The sequence below is a fragment of the Acomys minous genome (genome assembly GCF_964271855.1).
Source record: "Acomys minous genome assembly, chromosome: 4".
In the NCBI taxonomy this organism is placed as follows: domain Eukaryota; kingdom Metazoa; phylum Chordata; class Mammalia; order Rodentia; family Muridae; genus Acomys; species Acomys minous.
This window is the reverse complement of record NC_140486.1, coordinates 22,293,940-22,313,433: the sequence shown is the minus strand read 5'-3', so window position 1 is coordinate 22,313,433 and position 19,494 is coordinate 22,293,940. Positions and strand designations below refer to the sequence as shown.

Here is a 19,494-nt window from a genome sequence, read left to right as displayed (position 1 = left end):
CTTAGGCCTGGAGACAGGAGTGGGTGGTGTCCATTTTTCCATCCTGTGGATTCTCTGCTCTGCCCAGGAGTCTGCCAACTGCTGGGTCAGGAAGGCCATTTGGAGCTTGGATTGTGTGAAGCCAGTCGTAGCAGCGCAGCGGATTAGCATGGGGAGCCTAGCATTTGGTCCTGGTTGTGGAGTCCCAGCTGTGTGATCCCTGAGGAAGACATTTAATCTCCCATGCGTTTCAGCCTCCTGACGCTCAGGGGCTCCCACTTCCGGCTGCCTTACAGTCATGGCTGACCTTTGGCATGCAGGCGAATGCATTTTGGCCCGTGGAAACTGCTTTGATCTTCTATGAGTATTTCAAAAAACTTCTAAGCAGGAGCTTTAAAGCCCAAGATTTGTTTTTAATCCCTAGTGATTAATATTAATTCTGGTCATCTGAGAAAGAACTAACAGCTTGTGACAGAGTTCTTCAAAGTGTCTGTAGTGCAACTATTCCTGGTAACTTTAAATTGTCCTCTAAGTTTATAACGACAGCCACAGTTTTGGGTACATTATCTATCTAGCCTAGTGTGTCATGTGCTGTTTAAAGGCAAACAAACAAAACAAAAAGCCACAAACAGACATGCAAGCAAATAAACAAAGGCCAGGCATGTTGTATGCCTGCAACCCCAGCACTCCAAAAGACAGGGGAAGAGTGTCATGAGCCTGAGGTCATGGGCTACCGAGCAAGTTGGAAGATAACCTAAGCTACATAGCAAGACGTTTTTTGTAGCAAATGCAAGAACAAAAAAAGGGCATGTGACTTATCTCAGTGGTCTGGTGTTTTCTCAGCATCTGTGAAATTCTGGTGCTAGCCCCTGTACTACAAGCTTAATATATATATTAATATATATATAATATATATATACATACATACATATACACACACATATATATGTATATATATGTTATTAAAGTAAAAAATTGGTTCTTTATAGATCAGTGATGAATATTATAAAAACAAAAAACGTGTGTAGCTACTCTACTATACAATTAGCGTTTCACGTCAGTAACCAAGGCCCAGGTTGAACGAGTTGTCTTCCTTAAGAAATCCATCAGTGACTCTGATTTTTCTGGCTTACACTAACCTGGTTAGCCAGAGCTGACAAGTGAAGTGAAGTGTTGGCCGTCACTGCTGCTGATAAAAAGATACTTTGAGATACTCATTCTCAGAGAGGCAGAGAGGCACGTGCTTCCTGAGAAACTGGAACAGGCCCAGGCTAGGGTGAGCGGAGCTGAGGTGGGGAAATTAGCATTGGACAGCGCAGCCTTTCTCCAGCTTTGGCCCAGAGGCTGGGCTTGAGATCAGAGTGTCTTTGCCCAGGGGAACATTTCCCCATCTGGAAAAGATTTGTCAGATATTTCTTAAAGCTTTTTTTTTTTTGAAGTTGCTAACATCTCTCCTCCAGATGTGGACCGAGCAGTTCAGTCATGCCAGGTGGCCGCCGTTGGCACAGGTGCTGCTCGTTGGAGCAGGACAGCCGCAAAAGCCGGAGCCTGGAGGCCGTGGTGCACAGTGGTTTCCAAGGATGTTGGAGCATTTCAACTAACAGACGTGAAGTGGCGGTTGACCTTTATCATCACTAACGTGACTGGATTTAGAATCACCTAGGAGTGATTCTTGTGTCTGTGAGGGCGTGTCTAGAGAAGATTACAGGAAATGGATGTGTGTATGGCTCTATCCCAAGGGCCCAGGGTGTAGGCTGGATAAAAGAGGGAAAGGAGACAGTAAGGAGAGCGCCAGTATTGGTCCACAGAGATGTGGGCAAGCTGCACATGCTCCTTGTGTCACAGCCGAGAGCAGCTCCGCACCCCTAGAACTTCCCTGCCAGGAGGGCACTGGATCAAGCCAGGAGCCAAAATCAATCCTTCCTGCCCTTGCTTTTATTTCTTGTCAGGTGTTTGGTCATAGTAATGAGAAAAGCAATGAATGTGTGTAGCTTCCTGATGATAAAATTATGTCATCTCAGGGTGTGCAGACTAGACCAGTGGTTCTCAACCTTCCTAATGCTGTGACCCTTTAAAATATTTTCTCGTATTGTGGTGACCCGCAACCATAAAATTATTTTTGTTGCTACTTCATAACTGTAATTTTGCTACTGTTAAGAATTGTAATGTAAATATTTGTGTTTTCCAGTAGTCTTAGGTGAGTCCTGTGAATGGATCATTCAACACCCCCACCAAGGGGTCATAACCCAGAGGTTGAGAACTGATTCTCTAGCTCAAACTTGGATATAAAAATTATAAAATCCAGCGCAAATGTCTTATTATATCCATTTCTCAAGGCTTCTATCACAAGACTCAGACAGACTGTGGTATCTCAGATGACATAAAACAAGAAAAATTAATTTTCTCATAGTTCTGAACAGTAGACATCTGAAATCAAAGTGTAGCTGAGGTTGATTTTTCTTGAGTCATCTAGCAGAGTCTAGTATATACCTCTCTCTTAGCCTTTGGGGGCTGCCAGCAGCTCTTGATGCTCGTTGGAGCTTATAGATATACCTTGCCCCCTTGGCTTGTAGACAAACCATGTTTCTTTGACCTGTAGACACACCATGCCTCCTTGAGATGTAGATACACAGTGCCTCCTTTGCTTGTAGATACTCATCTGTCCTTGGCTTGTAGACACACCAAGTCTCCTTGTTCTGTAAGGATTTTATTATTCCTCAGTGAGTAGATACATCCCTTCTCCTTAACTTCCTTCTTGGCATGTAGACACACCACTCCTCCTTAGCTTGTAGACGTAGCACTTCTCCTTGGCTGGTCAACACACCAGTTTTCCTTAGTGGCCAGCATTAGATACAGCATTTCCTTAGATACACTAAGCATCGTTGGCTTGTACTCATTGCTTCCAGTGGCATGTGGGATTCTTCCCAATGGGGCTCTCTCTTTCACCACCTATATTGGATTTAGGGCTCACTCTAACTTTGTATGACCTTGTTGTAGGTTGATTACTTCTGAGAAGATGGTGTTTCCTAATAATGTTACATCTACAGTTATCAGGATTTGAATCTTTTCTGGGGGTGGGGAGTCAGAATATTACCCAATATTGACTTTCTGGTTTGGCTTGATTATTTGAGTTCCCTTAAATGTGACAGAGAGTTGACAATGGTGGTTCATTGCCACTTAATCTAGGACACTGGATTCACCTAATGTATTTGACAAATTCAACTGAACCCTGCATGGTTCCCAAAACTGACAATGAGAAAGTTGGTTTTAATAGTCTGCTTAACACTGAGCCAATAAGATTTTATCTTCCAGGGACAACAAAGAGAACACATTTCGATTCTCGGGGCTCACTCTAAGTCTGTCCTTGAGATATTTTGTAACATTTTATGATGTGCACACTATCGGTTTGGCAGAAGCCAAGAGCACTGAGATCTGAGCTGGCTGACACCAAGGTTCGCCAATCTTTACCATCGGTGTGAACTGTCTTCTTTGATGGTTGGCGATTTTGAACAGCCTGGCCTGTTAAAATAGCCAAGCTGATTGGTTTTCCCTCAGCTCCCTCATGACCTCCTGTGCTGACTGAGAAGATAGGTTATCTTAGCAACAGTGACAAGTTTCTTTCTGATGAGTCTGTATTCTTAGCCAGTATGTTCAATTTGATGAAGTCATATAAGAGAAATTCTCCTGTGTGTAAGATAAGGCGAACACTTTTTTTTCCTCATTTTTTTTTTTCGAGACAGGGTTTCTCTGTGTAGCCTTGCCTGTCCTAGACTCACTTTGTAGACCAGGCTGGCCCTGAGCTCACAGCGATCCGCCTGCCTCTGCCTCCCAAGTGCTGGGATTAAAGGCATGGGCCACCACGCCCAGCCTGGGAACACTTTTTATAAGTTGCTAAAAAGTTACAGATAGTGATAGACTCCCGCCCCATGTCTAGCAGGCCTTAATGAACTGTAGCTTTTGTGGCTGTTAATGATTGGTATTGTCATTATCTGAACCCGTGCGTCCCCAGTGCTTGCCAAGGCCTGGAAAGTGCCCAGGTTGTGGTTCTGGGTGTGGTACTGGGAAATTGCAGAGTGCAGATCCTAGATGGCTTCCAGACGTCCAACTCAGAAGCCTCCAGGGAGGGGTCCAGAGAGTTCTCCTTTCTCAGGCCTTCTGGGTCACCTGAGGCTCACTGACATTCGAGACAGAACACGAGTCTCACCGGTCAGAGCTTGACATATCGATTCTTCCAGGCGATTATCAGCTGGGTCCTAAGCTGTTGTTTCTAAACTTCTGTTTTGGATGGTGCCCATCCCAGAGAGCCTGGCTCCCACCATGTTATCCCTTCTTCTATTGCATATTTTTATCTCTTTTGTAGAGGCTTGCTCTCAAACAGACTTCAGTCAGTACCAACACCTTTAAGATTTAGCATTCCCATAAGATTTAGCATTTAAGGTGTGTGTGTGTATGTGTGTGCATGTGTGTGTGTGTGTGTGTGTGTGTGTATGTGTATGTGTGTATGTGTATACACAGGTGCCCGTGGTGGGCAGATGAGGCTGTCATATTCCCTGGAGCTGGACTTGTGGGAAGTTGTGAGCTGTTTGGTGCAAACACAGGGAACTGATCGCTGGTCCTTTAGAAGAATAGTTGTATTCACTTTTAATGCCTGACATGTCTCTACCCTCTTTGGCATCTTTGTTCTATTGTTTTCCCCTCTATTCATAAAGCAGATAAGTTTGGTCTTTGGTATTCATGGTAGATTGGCTCCAAGACCCCCCAGGAGACTGAAATCCAGAGATGCTCAAGTCTTTATGTGAAATTTCGTGGTGTTTGCATAGAATGTACAGAATCCTCCTCCCCACTATTAATCATCTCCAGCTTATTTATGATACCTAATATAAAGGCTGTGTGCATAGTAATTCTATAGCCATAAAGTCTGCATATTCAGTACAGATACAATTTTTAAATATTGTCAGACTTAGAAAGGCAATGCACATGAAAATGGCAGCTCTGTGTTGGGATGATGGGAAAAGTCTAAACCTGTAACGCGGCCTCTTCTTCTCTCTTGGTAGATGTTCTGCGGTTCAGAAATACCTCATTCTTGGCACCTTCCCTCTCCCTCTTTACAAGAAACTCTTCCTCCTCATCTCGTGAAAGCGTGGCCAGATGTGCTGCTGGGGTGTGGAGGCTGGACACCCTTGCTTCTGTGTGTCTGTAAGTATGCGCAGCTGTGAGACCCGGCTAGGCATTGTGCCAGTATCAGCACCTCTCACCAGCTACATTTGGGGTTGAATTTAATTCACCGAGAATGATGCCTGGCCTGTGCCGGCTGGCTTCAAAGTTCAGTGATCTGAATGCCTGTGTCTCCCCAATATTCCAACAGTGAAACCTAAACCCGAATGTGATAGAATCAGGTAGGGCGTTGAGTAGGTAACCACACCATCATGCAGCACCCTTACAAATGACATTAGTGTCTTCTTAAAGGGACATAGAGGGGTCCCTCACCCCTTCCTTTACCATGTGAGGTCATTTAGAAGGTGCCAGCAACTAGAAAACTGGCCCTTTGCAAGCCCAAGTCTTCTGGTGACTTGGGAACCCTCATCTTCCAGAACGATAAAGGATCAAGGACTATTGTTCATTAGCAAGCAGCCCATGTCGTTCTGTTACAGCATCCTATGCTGACTGAAATACAGGGAGATCACCACTACACGAGGCAAGCACTCCAGGGGAGACAAACCATGCCCAAACTTGAGGGGGGTCCAGGACCACCAGAAAATGCATCCATGACCAATCATCCCTGAGCTGAAAATTGCTCTCTCTGATTGGAAGCGGAGCCTGTCCCCTAGTGAATACATTTGTTTAAATTATGTCTTTAAAAAAAAAAAACTGGCGAGGAGGGCTTTTTTTTCCCCCTGAGTTATCTGTTACTTGTATTTTCCTTTTGTGAAATTTCCACTGTCTTTTGTGTGTGTGAGGGGGCTGAAACTTTCTTGTTTTTTTTTTCCCCCCAATCATCTTTATATGGGCTATGCACCCTTAGACATACAGCTACAAATGTTTTTCTCAGTGTTTTGGCTTTGTTTGTTTATAATAATTTTCACTTCATCTTTGCCAAATGCTGAGAAGTGATGCTTATGGTAATTTTCTAAGCTGATAGTGAAATCCATTAATCTTTTCTGTTGTGATTCACTCCTATTACTTTCTTTTTAGAATCTTAAAAAATATTTATTTATTTATTTATTTATTTATTTATTTATTAATCTCTGAGCCATCTCTCCAGCTCTTTCTTAGAAATTTTTTTAAGATGTATTTTTAAATGTATGTGTTATGTGTATGCCTGTGGGAGATTATATAAACCACATGTGTGCAGGTGCCCATGGAAGTCAGAAGAGGCCGTTAGTTAGATCACCTGGCACTGGAGTTACAGGAGATTGAGGGCCACGCATAGTGGGTGGGTACTGGGAAAACTGAACCTGGGTCTTCCCTCCGTAAGATCAGTAAGCATTCTTACCCAATGAACTATTTCTTCAGCCCCATTCTTAAGTTATTAAGTATTTCCTATGTAAAATTTAGGTGTTTTTCTTGTTATTTTTGTTTGTTTGCTTTGTTTTTGCTTTTGCTTTTTTTGTTTTGTTTTGTTTTTGAGACAGGGTGTTTCTATGTACATCGGTTAGCCTTGGACTCAGAAGCCTCCTGACTCAGCCTCCAGCATGCTGGGTTTCTAGGAACACGCCATGTCCAGTTGATGACTTGCTTTTCACGAGGTTGTTTTCTCTGCGTCTTTGGTGTTTATGTGACAGTCTGGCCAGGTGTCTTCTCTCTGCAGGTTTATCACCTTGCTGGGCCTTGTCCTTCCTGTGACTGGAACTGTTTACATGGTAGCCAGGGGCTGGGGCTTGGACCTCAGGCCATCGTCTGCACGTGGGGCTCCTCCTACAGCTTGTGAGAGTCTGCCTTTGAGAAACATGGAGAGCAATGGGCAAAGGAGCAGGAGCCCACAGACCAACTGCCAAGCTCAGCTCTCCCCACCAGGACGCCTGAGCAGAGGGAAAAGTAAGCATTTGAAATGGAGACCACCCCGGAGAAGTGACCTAAAGAAGTGTGTGGTTGGAAAAGAACTCCTCCTGTTTGGATTCTAGCAAATACCCAGCAGCTTCTAAATGCCAGCAGAGGCTAGATCTGCAGTGTTTACAATTCAGTCTTTGTTTACCATCCGGGTGCTGAGGCGAGGCGAATGCCCTGACAATGATGCTCTATGCCGTGTACAATGATCTAGTGTGCTTTTGTGCTGACCAGAGCCTGGGTCCGTAGAGTTAAGGGGTTCACTGTTGTCCTAGGGACACATTCTATGATCATGGCTATTTTCAGTTACTACAGTTACATATACAACTGAAGCCAGTGGTGGGGGGTGAATGTGCAAGCAAAGCTAGTGAGTGGATCTGAGTTGGAAATAGAGAACAGCTCAAGGTAGCAAAAATGATGATTCCAGTGAGACCCATTGTGTTAAATGCTTTGGTGAAAGATTAAGAATATTAGTTTCAAGGGCTATGGTTGCACATACCTTTAATCCTAACACTTAAGAGGCAGAGGCAGAGGCAGAAGAATCTTCTGTGGTTTTGAAGCCAGCCAGGACTAGGTAGCACAACTCTATCTAGGGGAAAAAAAAAAAAAAAAGAATATTGGCTTCATTTCAACCTTCCTATATGGAAGGGAAAACCATAGATAGATTGATATTATCACCTATTAATCTATATCTATTAGCTACCTATCATTTGCATGTCATTCAAAAATTGCCTGTTTATACAAATGCCTTTTATTGATATGAAGTAATAAATTCCCCTCAGGTCTTTACATTTGTCTTTTCTTACTTGAGAGAGAATTAAAAAAAAAAAAATAACAAAACTCAAAACCTTAAATATCTCAGGGAGTTGGCAGGGAAAATATGAATATGTAATTAAGTAGCTTCAAGGAGTATGTCCCACGTGGGAAGCACAGCAGTGGTTTTTCTCTGTTCTTATTTGAATTTTACACAAAATCAGCATTGACAGTAACTTAAAACCCCAACATCAAAAGCACAATAAGAGACAGAGATACGCTGCGAGGGCACTTGGCAGGCGTAGAGTTCTGGGGACCAGTTCCTATGCAGAATGGAATGCAGATCTGCCTGGCAGGGGACATGGATCTGTCCCTGCTGCCCTTCAGTGTCTACACAGCCTGCTCTGTTGGATATATTATGTCCCCATCACATTTTAAGTACAGTAATGATGGGCTTGCCCAGGTCCCAGAAGCCTCCAGCGACCTCTTGTGATGTGATGTGATATGATGTATCTGCACCTGGGTGCCCTGTAGACAGGTTCAAGTTCAGCATGATAGAAAAAGGAGGCGCTTAGCTATTCTTCATCAAATCTGCCTTGACTGCTAACCTGGACCTTGGTTAGATTTAATGATCTCTATGAACCTCAACTTCCACATACATGAAATAAGAGACAACATGGGATAAGGTTGACAGCGTTCGATGAAATAGTATGTGCTCGCCTCTTAAATTTACCTTTTCCCTCAGTCTCGATATTCTAGCAGGAAGTGAGGAAATGTAGGGCTGTGCTAAGACCTACTGCTGGGAGGCCCTGATCTTGTAGCAGGCCCAGCTATGTTCCAGAGGCTTCTGTCAGAGTGTAGTGAGCCCATAGGCAACACATCTCCGTTGCTCTCAACAATGCCAGGCTGGACCACAGAGGCCCATGCTTGGGACCCATCTCACACTTAAAGCAGATGTATGTATATGGTGTCAGGCATCAGTGTGGGCCTTTAAGTTTCTCCCCCAGACTGAGATTTCTTCTGATCTGCATGGATGTTATTGGCAGCTGCTTTTTACTTTCATTTCAAAATAGCCAGTCTGTGTTCGGTTGCCATAGCAACTTTTTTCTTTTGTATTTAATACTATCAGAGACAAAGTGTGTCCTTGAATGTTAGGAAGTGCAGATCAAGATGCACTCACTGCTTTTCCTTCCCCACTTTGACATACCCCTGTAAAACAAAGCAGTGTAAGACCAATGCATCTTTCAGAAAGCTGGAGTCCACAGTTTGGATTCCTGGTTCTTTAGCATTTTGATAACTGTTGAATGGTTAGTGCAGCTTCCTGTTGAGAGGACCTGTCATGCTATTTGGAAGAGGCCATACATGGGAGCAGAGGTGCAAGAAATTGTGAATTAAATAGCTATGGATTGTAGCAGTTTCTCTAAATGAAAGAGCAGGTGCCATGACTGTGGCAGGGGACCATCACAGGGAAACTCAGATTGACTTCCTGAATCTCAGGATGCCAGGAAATTAAACTTAAAGCAACTGACTTCATGACTACATTTTAATTGTGTAAGGACTCATCTGCACCCACAGTGCTTTGGGTTTGCCCAGGAGAATGTGAGCTTCTCAGAGCTGGCTTGGACCTTGGAGAGTCCTGTGTTCCAGTTCCGTTCATTTGATTGGCTCTTGGGTTCGATTATATACTGTGTGTGTATCCATATCCCTTTCATCCCAGCACTTGGGAGATTGAGAGAGGAGGGCTGTCATATATTCAAGGCCATCCTGGGCTTTATAATCACACTGTCTAAAGAAAAAAAAACACTCTAAAGATAACAACAACAATAAAATAACACCAAGATATAAATTAAGTCGGCAAGATTAGCCATTCTTAAAATGAAAAATACTGATAATCTCAGAGATGATCTTGTAAATGCTTACTATTGGGTAGTCTCTATTCAGAGTGACTTATGACATTATTTCACTTGTTGTTCACAATGTCCTACGGTTACAAGATCTACCTAGACTCTTAGTTTGCAGATATGGAAATTGGAGCACAGACAGAGAAGTTAATTCACTTGCCAAGGGTTACAAGGCAGACTTAGAGCCAGGAGGATCTAACTTTAAGGAGCAACTTTCAGAGTATGACTTGACATACCACCTCTTCCATTCTAATGCCTGCGCCTGACCTGTGTTGGAGACGTTAGCACAAAATGAGAGTCCTTGGTGCAGGACCAAGATGCTGTTTCAAGTGAAAAGCCAGTTCTCTGGGTTCAGTGGCCTCACAGATGTTTCACTTTTTCCTGATCTTTGTAAAGCAGATCTGGAGTCAGGGGTTGGCATCTATGGTGCCTGAACTTTGGCAACACAAAGCATTGTGGGATACCAATGTCAGTTCAAGACTGGTGGGGGGAGTCAAGGTTCAAAGGCCAGGTATAAGAGGAGCCCAGAAATAGGCCGTGAAGGACGGTGGAAGCCTGAGATGAGCAGTCCAGGTTTTGAGCCAGAGTCCGAGATCTCTGCATGAGCTTGGTTCATGTTAGGGTGGTGTGTAGATACGTCCGGCTTTCATGAGGGTTGGTAATAGCTCCACTCTTGCTCAGGGTTTCTAGGAGCCGTGGATGGAGTTCTGCAGTGCTTTTCTTGGCAGAAGAACATGCCAGCCATCTGCACTCCAGAGCTGCCAGGAAGCACCTGCCAGACACTGAATGGGATCCGTGTCCTGAGCCTCCTCTGGATTGTCTCGGGACACACCAGTCAGATGAGCGCTTGGCTATCTTTGGGTATGGGGAGCTGACGGACTTCCTCTCCAGCATCCATGGGAAAGAGAGTTCCTTCTATGTGGGCTAGCGGTGGGCCGTGGGATAGGAGCCTTGACAGCTGTCTCACGAACAGCCAGCCTGCTCTAGAGTCATGCTGAGACTTGCCATGGCATGTGACCTCCAATGCCAGAGGATTGCATTGGATGCAATTAGTGGCTTCTTTCACTGCTACTCCACTGGGTAGAAATCAGGTACCCAGGGGATGTCTTGACATTGTGTGTTTCCCTTCGTCAACCAAGGAAGATAGGAAGTAGCTTTCCCCCACTCCCAAAGATTAAGCAAGTATAAAACCAAATGTGGAGTACCCACAGTACGTCACCATTTCTGGACCATTGCTCATTGCTACTCTCTGAAATCTCTCATCCATAATTCAGTGTCTTCCACTCAGTGACCAAGGTCATCTCTCAGCAGAGGACCAAGCAGGTGATGCGGAATTAAAGGCCAGGCACTGAGGGCAGTTACAGGGAGCCTCTGGGTGACGGGCACCTGTCCCAATTCTGTGAGAGTCCCAGAGGGCTGTGGACATCTTATGAATACAAAGAAGCACACAGCCTGAGTGATGGGGGCCTCAGTCACCACCCTCACCCCCCCACTGTAAATTCACCCCTGGTGTTGTTCTCACAGACAAAAGGAAGTTAAAAGTGCGTTTCTTCATTTTTCTCAAGGAGAAGTCCTTTGGTTTCCTTCAGCTAAAGTAAAAGACATTGCTTTTCTCTCTTTTCTTTTAAACGTGTCTGTTACAGATAATGTGCTTGAGTGGAAAGCCAGAGTGCCCAGGAACCCGCTGTACCTCTACTCTCGGAGCGGCCCATTCTATCTCGGCGTGGACACATTCTTCCTGATCAGGTGATGAGGTTGCAGTGTGGTCTCTGCAGTTAAAGGATGCGTGGGTGTCGGGGAGGGTTGGGAGTCTCCCCTTCCTGTGGGAAGGCAATCGTCTTCTGTTTACGTCTAGATCAGCAGGTCTCAGCAGGCAGGTCGCAAGCCCTTTCGGGTGTCGCCTGTCAGATATCCTGCATAACCGACATTTACTCTACGTCCGTAACAGTAGCAAAATGACAGTTATGAAGTAGCAATGAAATAATTTGGTGGTTGGGGGTTCCCACAACATGTATTAAAAGGTCGTAGCATTAGGAAGGTTGAGGACCACTGTACTAGACAGCGCTGTTGTCACAGGTTCCTCTCTGTGGTATCTTCAGCTTCATAGATGAGCTAGGATGGTGCTGAGAAATGGGTCTATTATTTATAAAAGTTGATTTTTAAAAGTATTTTTAGTTTTTGTTGTGAGCCTAGCCTTTAATGGCTGAGCCATCTCTCCAGCCCTTAAACGTATTTTTAATTACACTTATTTATTTATTTATTTATTTATTTATTTATTTAGTGTGTGTGTGTGTGTGTGTGTGTCTGCATGTGCCAAATGTGTGCTGGTTAGAGGACAGCTTGCAGGAATTATTATTTTTTTCACCATGTTGGTTGCAGGGTTTGAACTTAGATCACGAGGCTGGTAGTAAGTCATTACTCTGCTAAGCCATCTTGACAGCCCACCCAAGTTGATTTTATTTAATAAAATCATGCATTTCAGTGGTCCTCAGGCTCTGGAAAGTGGTGTAGACTCATACTAAAATTTCCAATTCTCACTCCAGCAAATTGTGAAGAAAACAAAACAGTGTAAAGGATGACAGTCACACTCCCTTAACTTATCCCAATCTCTTTTTCAATTTCCTACATTCTTAAAACTAGTAAGAGTTTGATGTAACATTCTTCTTTTAAGCTCTACTTTACTAGGGGTGTTTAGGCCTCAACTCCCTTCCAACCTCCCAACTCTGCGTAGAAGAAAGGTTAGTGGGGAGAGGGGGTCCCCTTACTTCTCCCAGCTGTTTAGGGTCAGTTGGGTTCTTTTGGGCTATACCTGCCTCTGTCAACAGCAGATACAGCCAGCAGGCACTTCCAAGCTGTTGAGCCCTGAAGCACTTATTTCCTGCTGCCTGCTCCAAACCATGACATCTTCTGTCTCTCGTCTCCTCAAACTGCTCCAAGCCGCGTACCAACACCACATGCCACGCCCCCTCTCTGTGCTCTTATGTATATCCTCAGAGCCCTTGACCATGCCCCTCCCCATGCTGCACCAGGAAAGCTATTCATTACCAGCTGGCAAAAGCCATGCCCCTCATGAGACAATTAATCGGTATGGGACAAGCTGAAGATCAAACTAAAATCTACACTTGGGATTAGGACAAAAACATATTTACATAACACAACCGAGCTTACAAAGAAGCCAGGGTTGCAAATACTCAATGTCCTGGGATGCCACAAGCAGAGGGAGATGCCATCTGCAATCCGTGCTGGTTGACGCTGAGCCACTTGTTACTGCACAGTTGCTGGTGATGCGGGCTCGCAGGCCTCTCCCTGGATGTACAGAGCCAGTAGTCTGGGTTGTCATGAGCCCCCCCCCCCCAGATGTACCCTGATGACCACTTGGATCTGAGGAGCACGGGGCAAGCCTGGGTGTCAGGAGCTGAGGAGAGCAGAGGCAGTGAACATGTGCAGACGCTGACACAGGTCAGAGCTGTACAAAGACCCTGTCACAGGTCAGAACTGTAGAAAGACATGTCTGGTGGTGCTATTTGTTTCCATTTTTCATCATCAGTCTGGGATTGCCTTTTTTTAATCTCTAGTTTTTATTTTATTTGATCACTTCAGGTGGTTCCCATAGTCTTTCATTTCATTTTTTAATTTTTAAAAAGTATTTTATTTAATTTATGTGTGCTAGTGTGAGGGTGTCAGATCTTGTAGTTACAGACAGTTGTGAGCTGCCATGTAGGTACTGGGAATTGAACCTGGGTCCTTCGGAAGAGCAGGCAGTGCTCTTAACCACTGAGCCATCTCTCCAGCTCCAGTCTTTCATTTCAAATTTACATTGTATATGACATTCATGTCCATGTGTCCCACTAGGAGAGAGATCCCTGGGAACCAGTGCTTGCTCTGCAAGCATAATGATCTGAGTTCGAATCGCCTCCAGCCATATTAGAAGTCACACAGGGGATGGACACACTGGGTTGTACATGAGCACCTGCAACACACACACACACACACATCACACATGCCACACCACATATGTACCACAGACATTTACATACATCTAACACACACACACACACACACACACACAAACCACATAAACACATACCACACAGATAGCATATATACGACACACACATAGCATATGCCACATGCAAAACATACACCACACACAACACACACACATACCATACACATTTTATTTATTTAATTTTTATGTGTAAGGTTTATTTATTTTTTTTGCCTGCATGTGTGTCTGTGCATCACACATGTGCCTGGTCCCCAGGGAAGCCAGAAGAGGGTGTTGGGTTCCCTGGAACTGGAGTTACAGACAGCTGTGAGCTGCCCTGTGGGTGCTGGGAATTGAACCCAGGTCCTCTGGGAGTGCAGCCAGTGCTCTTAACCACCAAGCCATTTCTCCAGCCTTACACATTTACTCTAAAAATTATTTTTAAAAATTTTTATGTAAATGGGCGTTTTGCCTGCATGTATATTTATGTACCATGTTTGTGCCTAGTGCCCGAGGAGGGCAGAAGAGGCCATCAGATGGGTGCCAGAAATTGAACCTGGGTCCTCTGGAAGAACGGTTACTTTTCTTGCCTGCTGAGCTATCTCTCCATCTTCCATTTCCACCTTTACTATTGAGCAATGGAGTATCAGCCTCATTTTTACAGATAATAAATTCAAGGTCCAGAGACAAAAATAATTTGCCCCCCCCCCCTTACATACTATTAAGATCAGAATCAGAACTTAAGAATACAAATTGCCGATCCCTGGAAACCTGAAAACCAAAATACTTCAAAATCTGTAGCTTTTTAAGTTGCTAACAAAAATACCCTAAAAGTGGAAAATTGCACAGGTAATAGGTCCCAGACAAAACACAGGTGTGCCAAAAATACCGTCTACAGTTTTCTCCAGGCTGTGTGCGCAGTGGTGTATGAAGCAGATTAACGTGTTCTTAGACTTGGGTCTCATCCCCAACACCTCACTGGATGCACACAAACGTTTCCAAATGCCAAACCACACTGGGGTCCACACAGTTTGGAAGAAGAGTGTCCAGCCTGCCGTTTGTACCACGTCTTAGCCACCCGATAGCTGAAATTTACACAGGAGAATCAGGGTTCCAGTGATCCCTGAGAGAGCTGTGGAGCACTGTTCAGGAATCCTTTCCTACCTCTTGGGCTGGCTTCGTACTAATCTGTGGTGCATGGCTTTCCTTTCCTCCGTCCACTCAGGACTCTGGAACCACAGTCTGTTTTTCCTCTCCCCCGTGCCCCTTCCATGCGGGCTAAGCAGTCCATGCCCACACATGGAACAAGACCCAGGCTCTGCTTAGCGAAGGCTGGCGGTCAGTGCCAGCCACCCTGAGAAGAAAGGACGGCCCAGGCTCATCCTTCCCTGAGATTAAGAGGAGGCCAGAATCAGACTTGGCTGCCCTACTTGCAGCTCTCTGCGCCTTCGTTTTGATGTCTTTATGCATTTGGTTCCTATTATAAGGAATCCAACTTGCCGCTTTTCAAAGGAAGTCTAAGAGGCATCCCCCAACCCACCAGGATGCCTTCCAAGTAAGGCCCAACACAGGCATTCTTGCTGGGCAACAGAGAACACATTTGCTACGCAGAGGAACTCCCATGAGGATCAGTGGGCTAAATGCCTAAAGATCAAGGGACACAGACACGCTCACCACCAAGCTAGAATTCAAAGCTGAACATTGGGATGGTGAACTCAACACAAGAATGTGCCAGTTAGGAATCCTGTGGTCTTCCTGTAACACCAGTACTTGAGAGGCGGAGACAGAAGGGTCAAGAGTTCAAGGCCATCTTCAGCTACATCAGGAGTTTGAGGCCCTTGGAGGCTATGTGAAACCGTGCCTCAAAATCAAAGAAACAAAACTGGGATTCTGGGCTTTTTTGTTGTTGTTCTTTTGTTTTGTTTTTTGAAACAGGTTCTCTTTGTGTAGTTTGGCCACCCTAGAACTAACTGTGTAGAACAGGCTTCCCAGGAACTCACAGAGATCTGCCTGCCTCTGCCTCCCGAGTGCTGGCGTTAAAGGTGTATGCCTCTACCACCCAGCTTGGAATTCTGTGCTCCTGAGCAGCCTGGCTAGTGATCTGAGCCTCTTTTGTTGTGTGGAAAAACAGGACTAATAACGTCTCCTCTTTCTCCTGGTAGGATTCAGACATCCATCTGTTTGCTTATTCACTCAACAAACGTTCATTGAGAAGTAGTTGGGTATGATTGGAGATCTGGAGCTGTTAGGGAAAGCATACTGAAAACAATGTGGTACTGTAGCAATGGGGGTCCTTCACGGTATTTATTACTTCAATAGGCCAATAGGGCAGAGGAGATGGCTCTGTGTGGAAAAGTGCTTGCTGTGCAAGCACAAGGGGGCTGAGTTCAAATCTGTAGCATTCATGCAAAGATCTGGGCGTGACTGCATGTGCCTGTAACCCCAGAATTGTAGGGCAGAGAAGGGAGCTCACTAGCCAGCCAGTCCACCCACAATAGTTGCCTTCTAGTTCAGTGGGGGACTCTTCCCAAGGCAGTGAGGAGGACAGTGACAGAGGAAGACGCTGCTGTCCTTCCCCTGACTTCTGCATGAGTGGCATGGGCACATGTCCTTGCATACTAACATGTATGAACCATACTACCAGAGAGACAGACAGACAGACAGACAGAGACAGATAAAGAGCAGAGAGAGACAGAGAGACAGAGAGACAGAGACAGACACACACAGAGAGAGAGAGAGAGAGAGAGAGAGACAGACAGACAGACAGACAGACAGACAGACAGACAGACAGAGAGCCAGAGAAAGAATGCACAGATTAACAGCTATCAGTGTTATTTGCCAAATATTAGTTAGTCTGACCCTCCATCCTTCAGGCCAGTGGTTCTCAACCTTCCCAAATGCTGTGACCCTTTAGTACAGTTCATCATGTAGTGGTGAGCCCCCAAATCTTAAAGCTATTTCATTGCTACTTCATAATTCTAGCTTTGCTATTGTTATGAACAATAATGTAAATATCTGACATGTAGGATATCTGATATGTGACCCCTGTGAAAGGATCATTCCACACCCCCCCCCCAAATGGGTTGAGATCCACAGTGTGAGAACCGCTGCCCCAGGAGCTCAGCCCTATGGATGGACCACGTTTCTAGCTACAATGAATTGTTGGGTTGAGACCCTCCAAAGTTCTCTTTTTCAGGCCTGTGGCCTCCAAAGTTCTCTTGTTCAGGCCTGTGGCCATTTGTGAGCACTTGTCGTCCCATTCACCCATAATGAGGAAGACACTGAGTCTTGGCCGACAGGCTCTGAGTATGTTGCATGAGAAAGGCAGAACCAACATAAAACAAAACAAAGACACAAAGACTGCTGCTTTAAGGCCACGGGTGGGTGGTGGGGTGGGTGGGGGGTGTTTCCTTGTCACTGAAGCATCACTTAGCCTGTCCTGACTAAGATGGCTGCAGCAACTCACTGATGAGCTATACTGTAGCCAAGTAACTCCTGTAACTACTCTTTTCTCTCTCTCTCAGTGGTTGGCTAAGTGCAAGATCATTTTTAAAGATGCACCAGAACACCAGCATAGGAATAACCCCTAAAGTCATTCTCAGATACTTTCTCAAACGCTTTACAAGGTAGGTTTATTCAAGGTTTTTTTTAGTTCATAACTGCTATGAAATAGATGTTTCTCAATGTTTAACCTTGGTTGGAAAGAGGGATTTTTGTTTGTTTGTTTTTAGCCATAATCTGAAATAAATGGTTTTCTTCCTTAAGCATGTTTGGATTTAGCTGGCTTAAAACAGTTCAACTTCACCAAGTGTGGTGGTGCATGCCTTTAATCCCAGCACTAGGGAGGCAGAGGCAGCAGGATTGCTACAAGTTCGAGGCCATCCTGGTCTACAAAGTGAGTCTAGGATAGCCAAGACTACACAGAGAAACCCTGTCTTGAAAAAATCAAACCTAACCAAACCAAACCAAACCAAACAACAACAATAACAACAAAACCCAAAACAAACAACAACAAAAATTCCCAAAACCAAAACCAAAACCAAAACCAACCAACCAACCAACCAAAAACCAGTTCAACTTCAGCGATGGCAAACTCATTCTTAGCTAGCTGGAAGTAGAGTTCCATAAATGTCTATCCATGGGATCTATATTCTGTAGGAGAGTGGCTGTAGCTGCAAATGATCCTGGAAGTCCGAGTAGCAGTGTGAAGAAAATACCACCTGGCGAGGAACGGTGCTGGGTGGGGCGTGGTCATGGCCGTGCTTCTTTATTAAGCAATGTGCAGTTGGTTGAGGCAGAAGACTTCTGATAGGTTTAGACTACAGAATAGTGATGGCAGTGATGTAATGAAATATCTGGAATTAAAGGGAATGGAGACTTCAGCTCTTTCCACTTTCACACTTTCTCAGGCATGGCTGTACAGAGCCAGAGCCCAGACCCCTGTATTCCTATTCTAAGTCCATCTTACTATATCACACTGTATAGCCAGGGTTCCCGAGGGAAACAGAACCAATAGGATATGTTTATGTATGTACATACATATATACACATACTTATATACACACATACATACATAAATATCAATACATATATATCAATATATGAATATATGTCACATATCAAAAGAATTTACTAAATTAGCGTTCATTGAAATAGTACCAACAGTTGTCTCAAGCCTGAAAGGTTGAGAGGCTGAGAACCAGCCTCCAAAACTGGTGCTAAGAACCTGAGAGCCACTGGTCCTTAGTCTATGACAGAAACTTAGAAGTGTTGGTTCTGCTGTCAGTGAAGGAATCATCATCACCATCATTATCATCATCATCAGCAGCAGCAGCAACAGCAACAGGGTGAATCAGTCTGGCAGCAAAGGGGAAGGCCAAGTGAGCCAAAGGCAAATACTCTTTCTTCTGGCATGTTCTTTGTGTCTGGACGGCTACCAGGAGATGCCACCTACACTGGGATGGATCAATCCACATCAGCTAAGGCAGTCAGGGCAGTTGAGGCTCCCTTACTCAAGCCATTCTAATTTGTAGCAAGTTGATATTAAAGCCAACCATCGCACTGCCATGAAACAGTTAAAACTATCATCCGAGTGGGCAGGAGCAGATTTCATAATTCCACTGCCAGCCTTGTGTCCAGGTCCAACTGTGCACCAGCTGTGTGGCTGTCTTAGCCTTTCTGTACTTAGGCTTTCTTTTCTATAAAATGAAATTAGGAGCTGGGGACGCAGCTTGGTTGGCAGAGCACTCGCCTCAAGTGCTTGATGGTCTGGGTTTGGACTCAAACACCACCGAAATCTGGTGTGATAGTTTATGCCTATAGTCCTGGCATGATGGAGAAAAAGCCAAGAGGACTGGAAAGTTTAAGGTCACCTTCAGCTACATAGAGAGCTGGGCTACTTGCAACCCTCCCCCACCCCTCAAAAAGTTGCATAAGATGCAGTAAGCCCCCAACAAGCATCATCACTAGTCTTCTATTCTTGCTGTTACCTAAGCCTCTTCTGCTTTTCTCTCTGTAACTTAGGAAAGAGGGAGGGGGGTGGGGGGGGGAGAGCTAGAAGTGACCGGCACTGCTTCTTTTCAATGTGGTTTTGTGGTTTCTTCTGAGCTTTATCAATGTAGCCCGACCCAGACGCAGGGGGAAATACAGGATTTCCGTGTCTTTTGGGTATGAGGCTTGGGTTAAGGAACCTGTCCCGTCTGAGGTTTGCTGGAACTGTGGGCTTATCACACAGGCTAGAGGTCCAGAACAGCTTAGTTGGGGGGTGGGGTGGGGGTGGGGGATGGGGGATGGGGTGGGGGGCGGGGGTGAGGAAACCAGTAGCGAGGT

The 19,494-nt window shown here is 45.0% G+C and overlaps 1 protein-coding gene across 1 annotated transcript in view; it reads left to right on the top strand.

Annotated features, from left to right (window-relative positions):
- LOC311595798 (O-acyltransferase like protein-like) overlaps positions 1 to 19,494 on the top strand; it is a gene marked incomplete at its 5' end in the record, with an annotated part of 41,718 nt that overhangs the window by 6,760 nt on the left and 15,464 nt on the right. Inside the window, 5 exons of the mRNA XM_084778759.1 lie at positions 5,034 to 5,175; positions 6,788 to 7,014; positions 10,359 to 10,538; positions 11,321 to 11,423; positions 17,190 to 17,291. Of these exons, the coding sequence (XP_084634885.1) occupies positions 5,034 to 5,175; positions 6,788 to 7,014; positions 10,359 to 10,538; positions 11,321 to 11,423; positions 17,190 to 17,291 (754 nt within the window). The remainder of the gene's footprint in view (positions 1 to 5,033; positions 5,176 to 6,787; positions 7,015 to 10,358; positions 10,539 to 11,320; positions 11,424 to 17,189; positions 17,292 to 19,494) is intronic.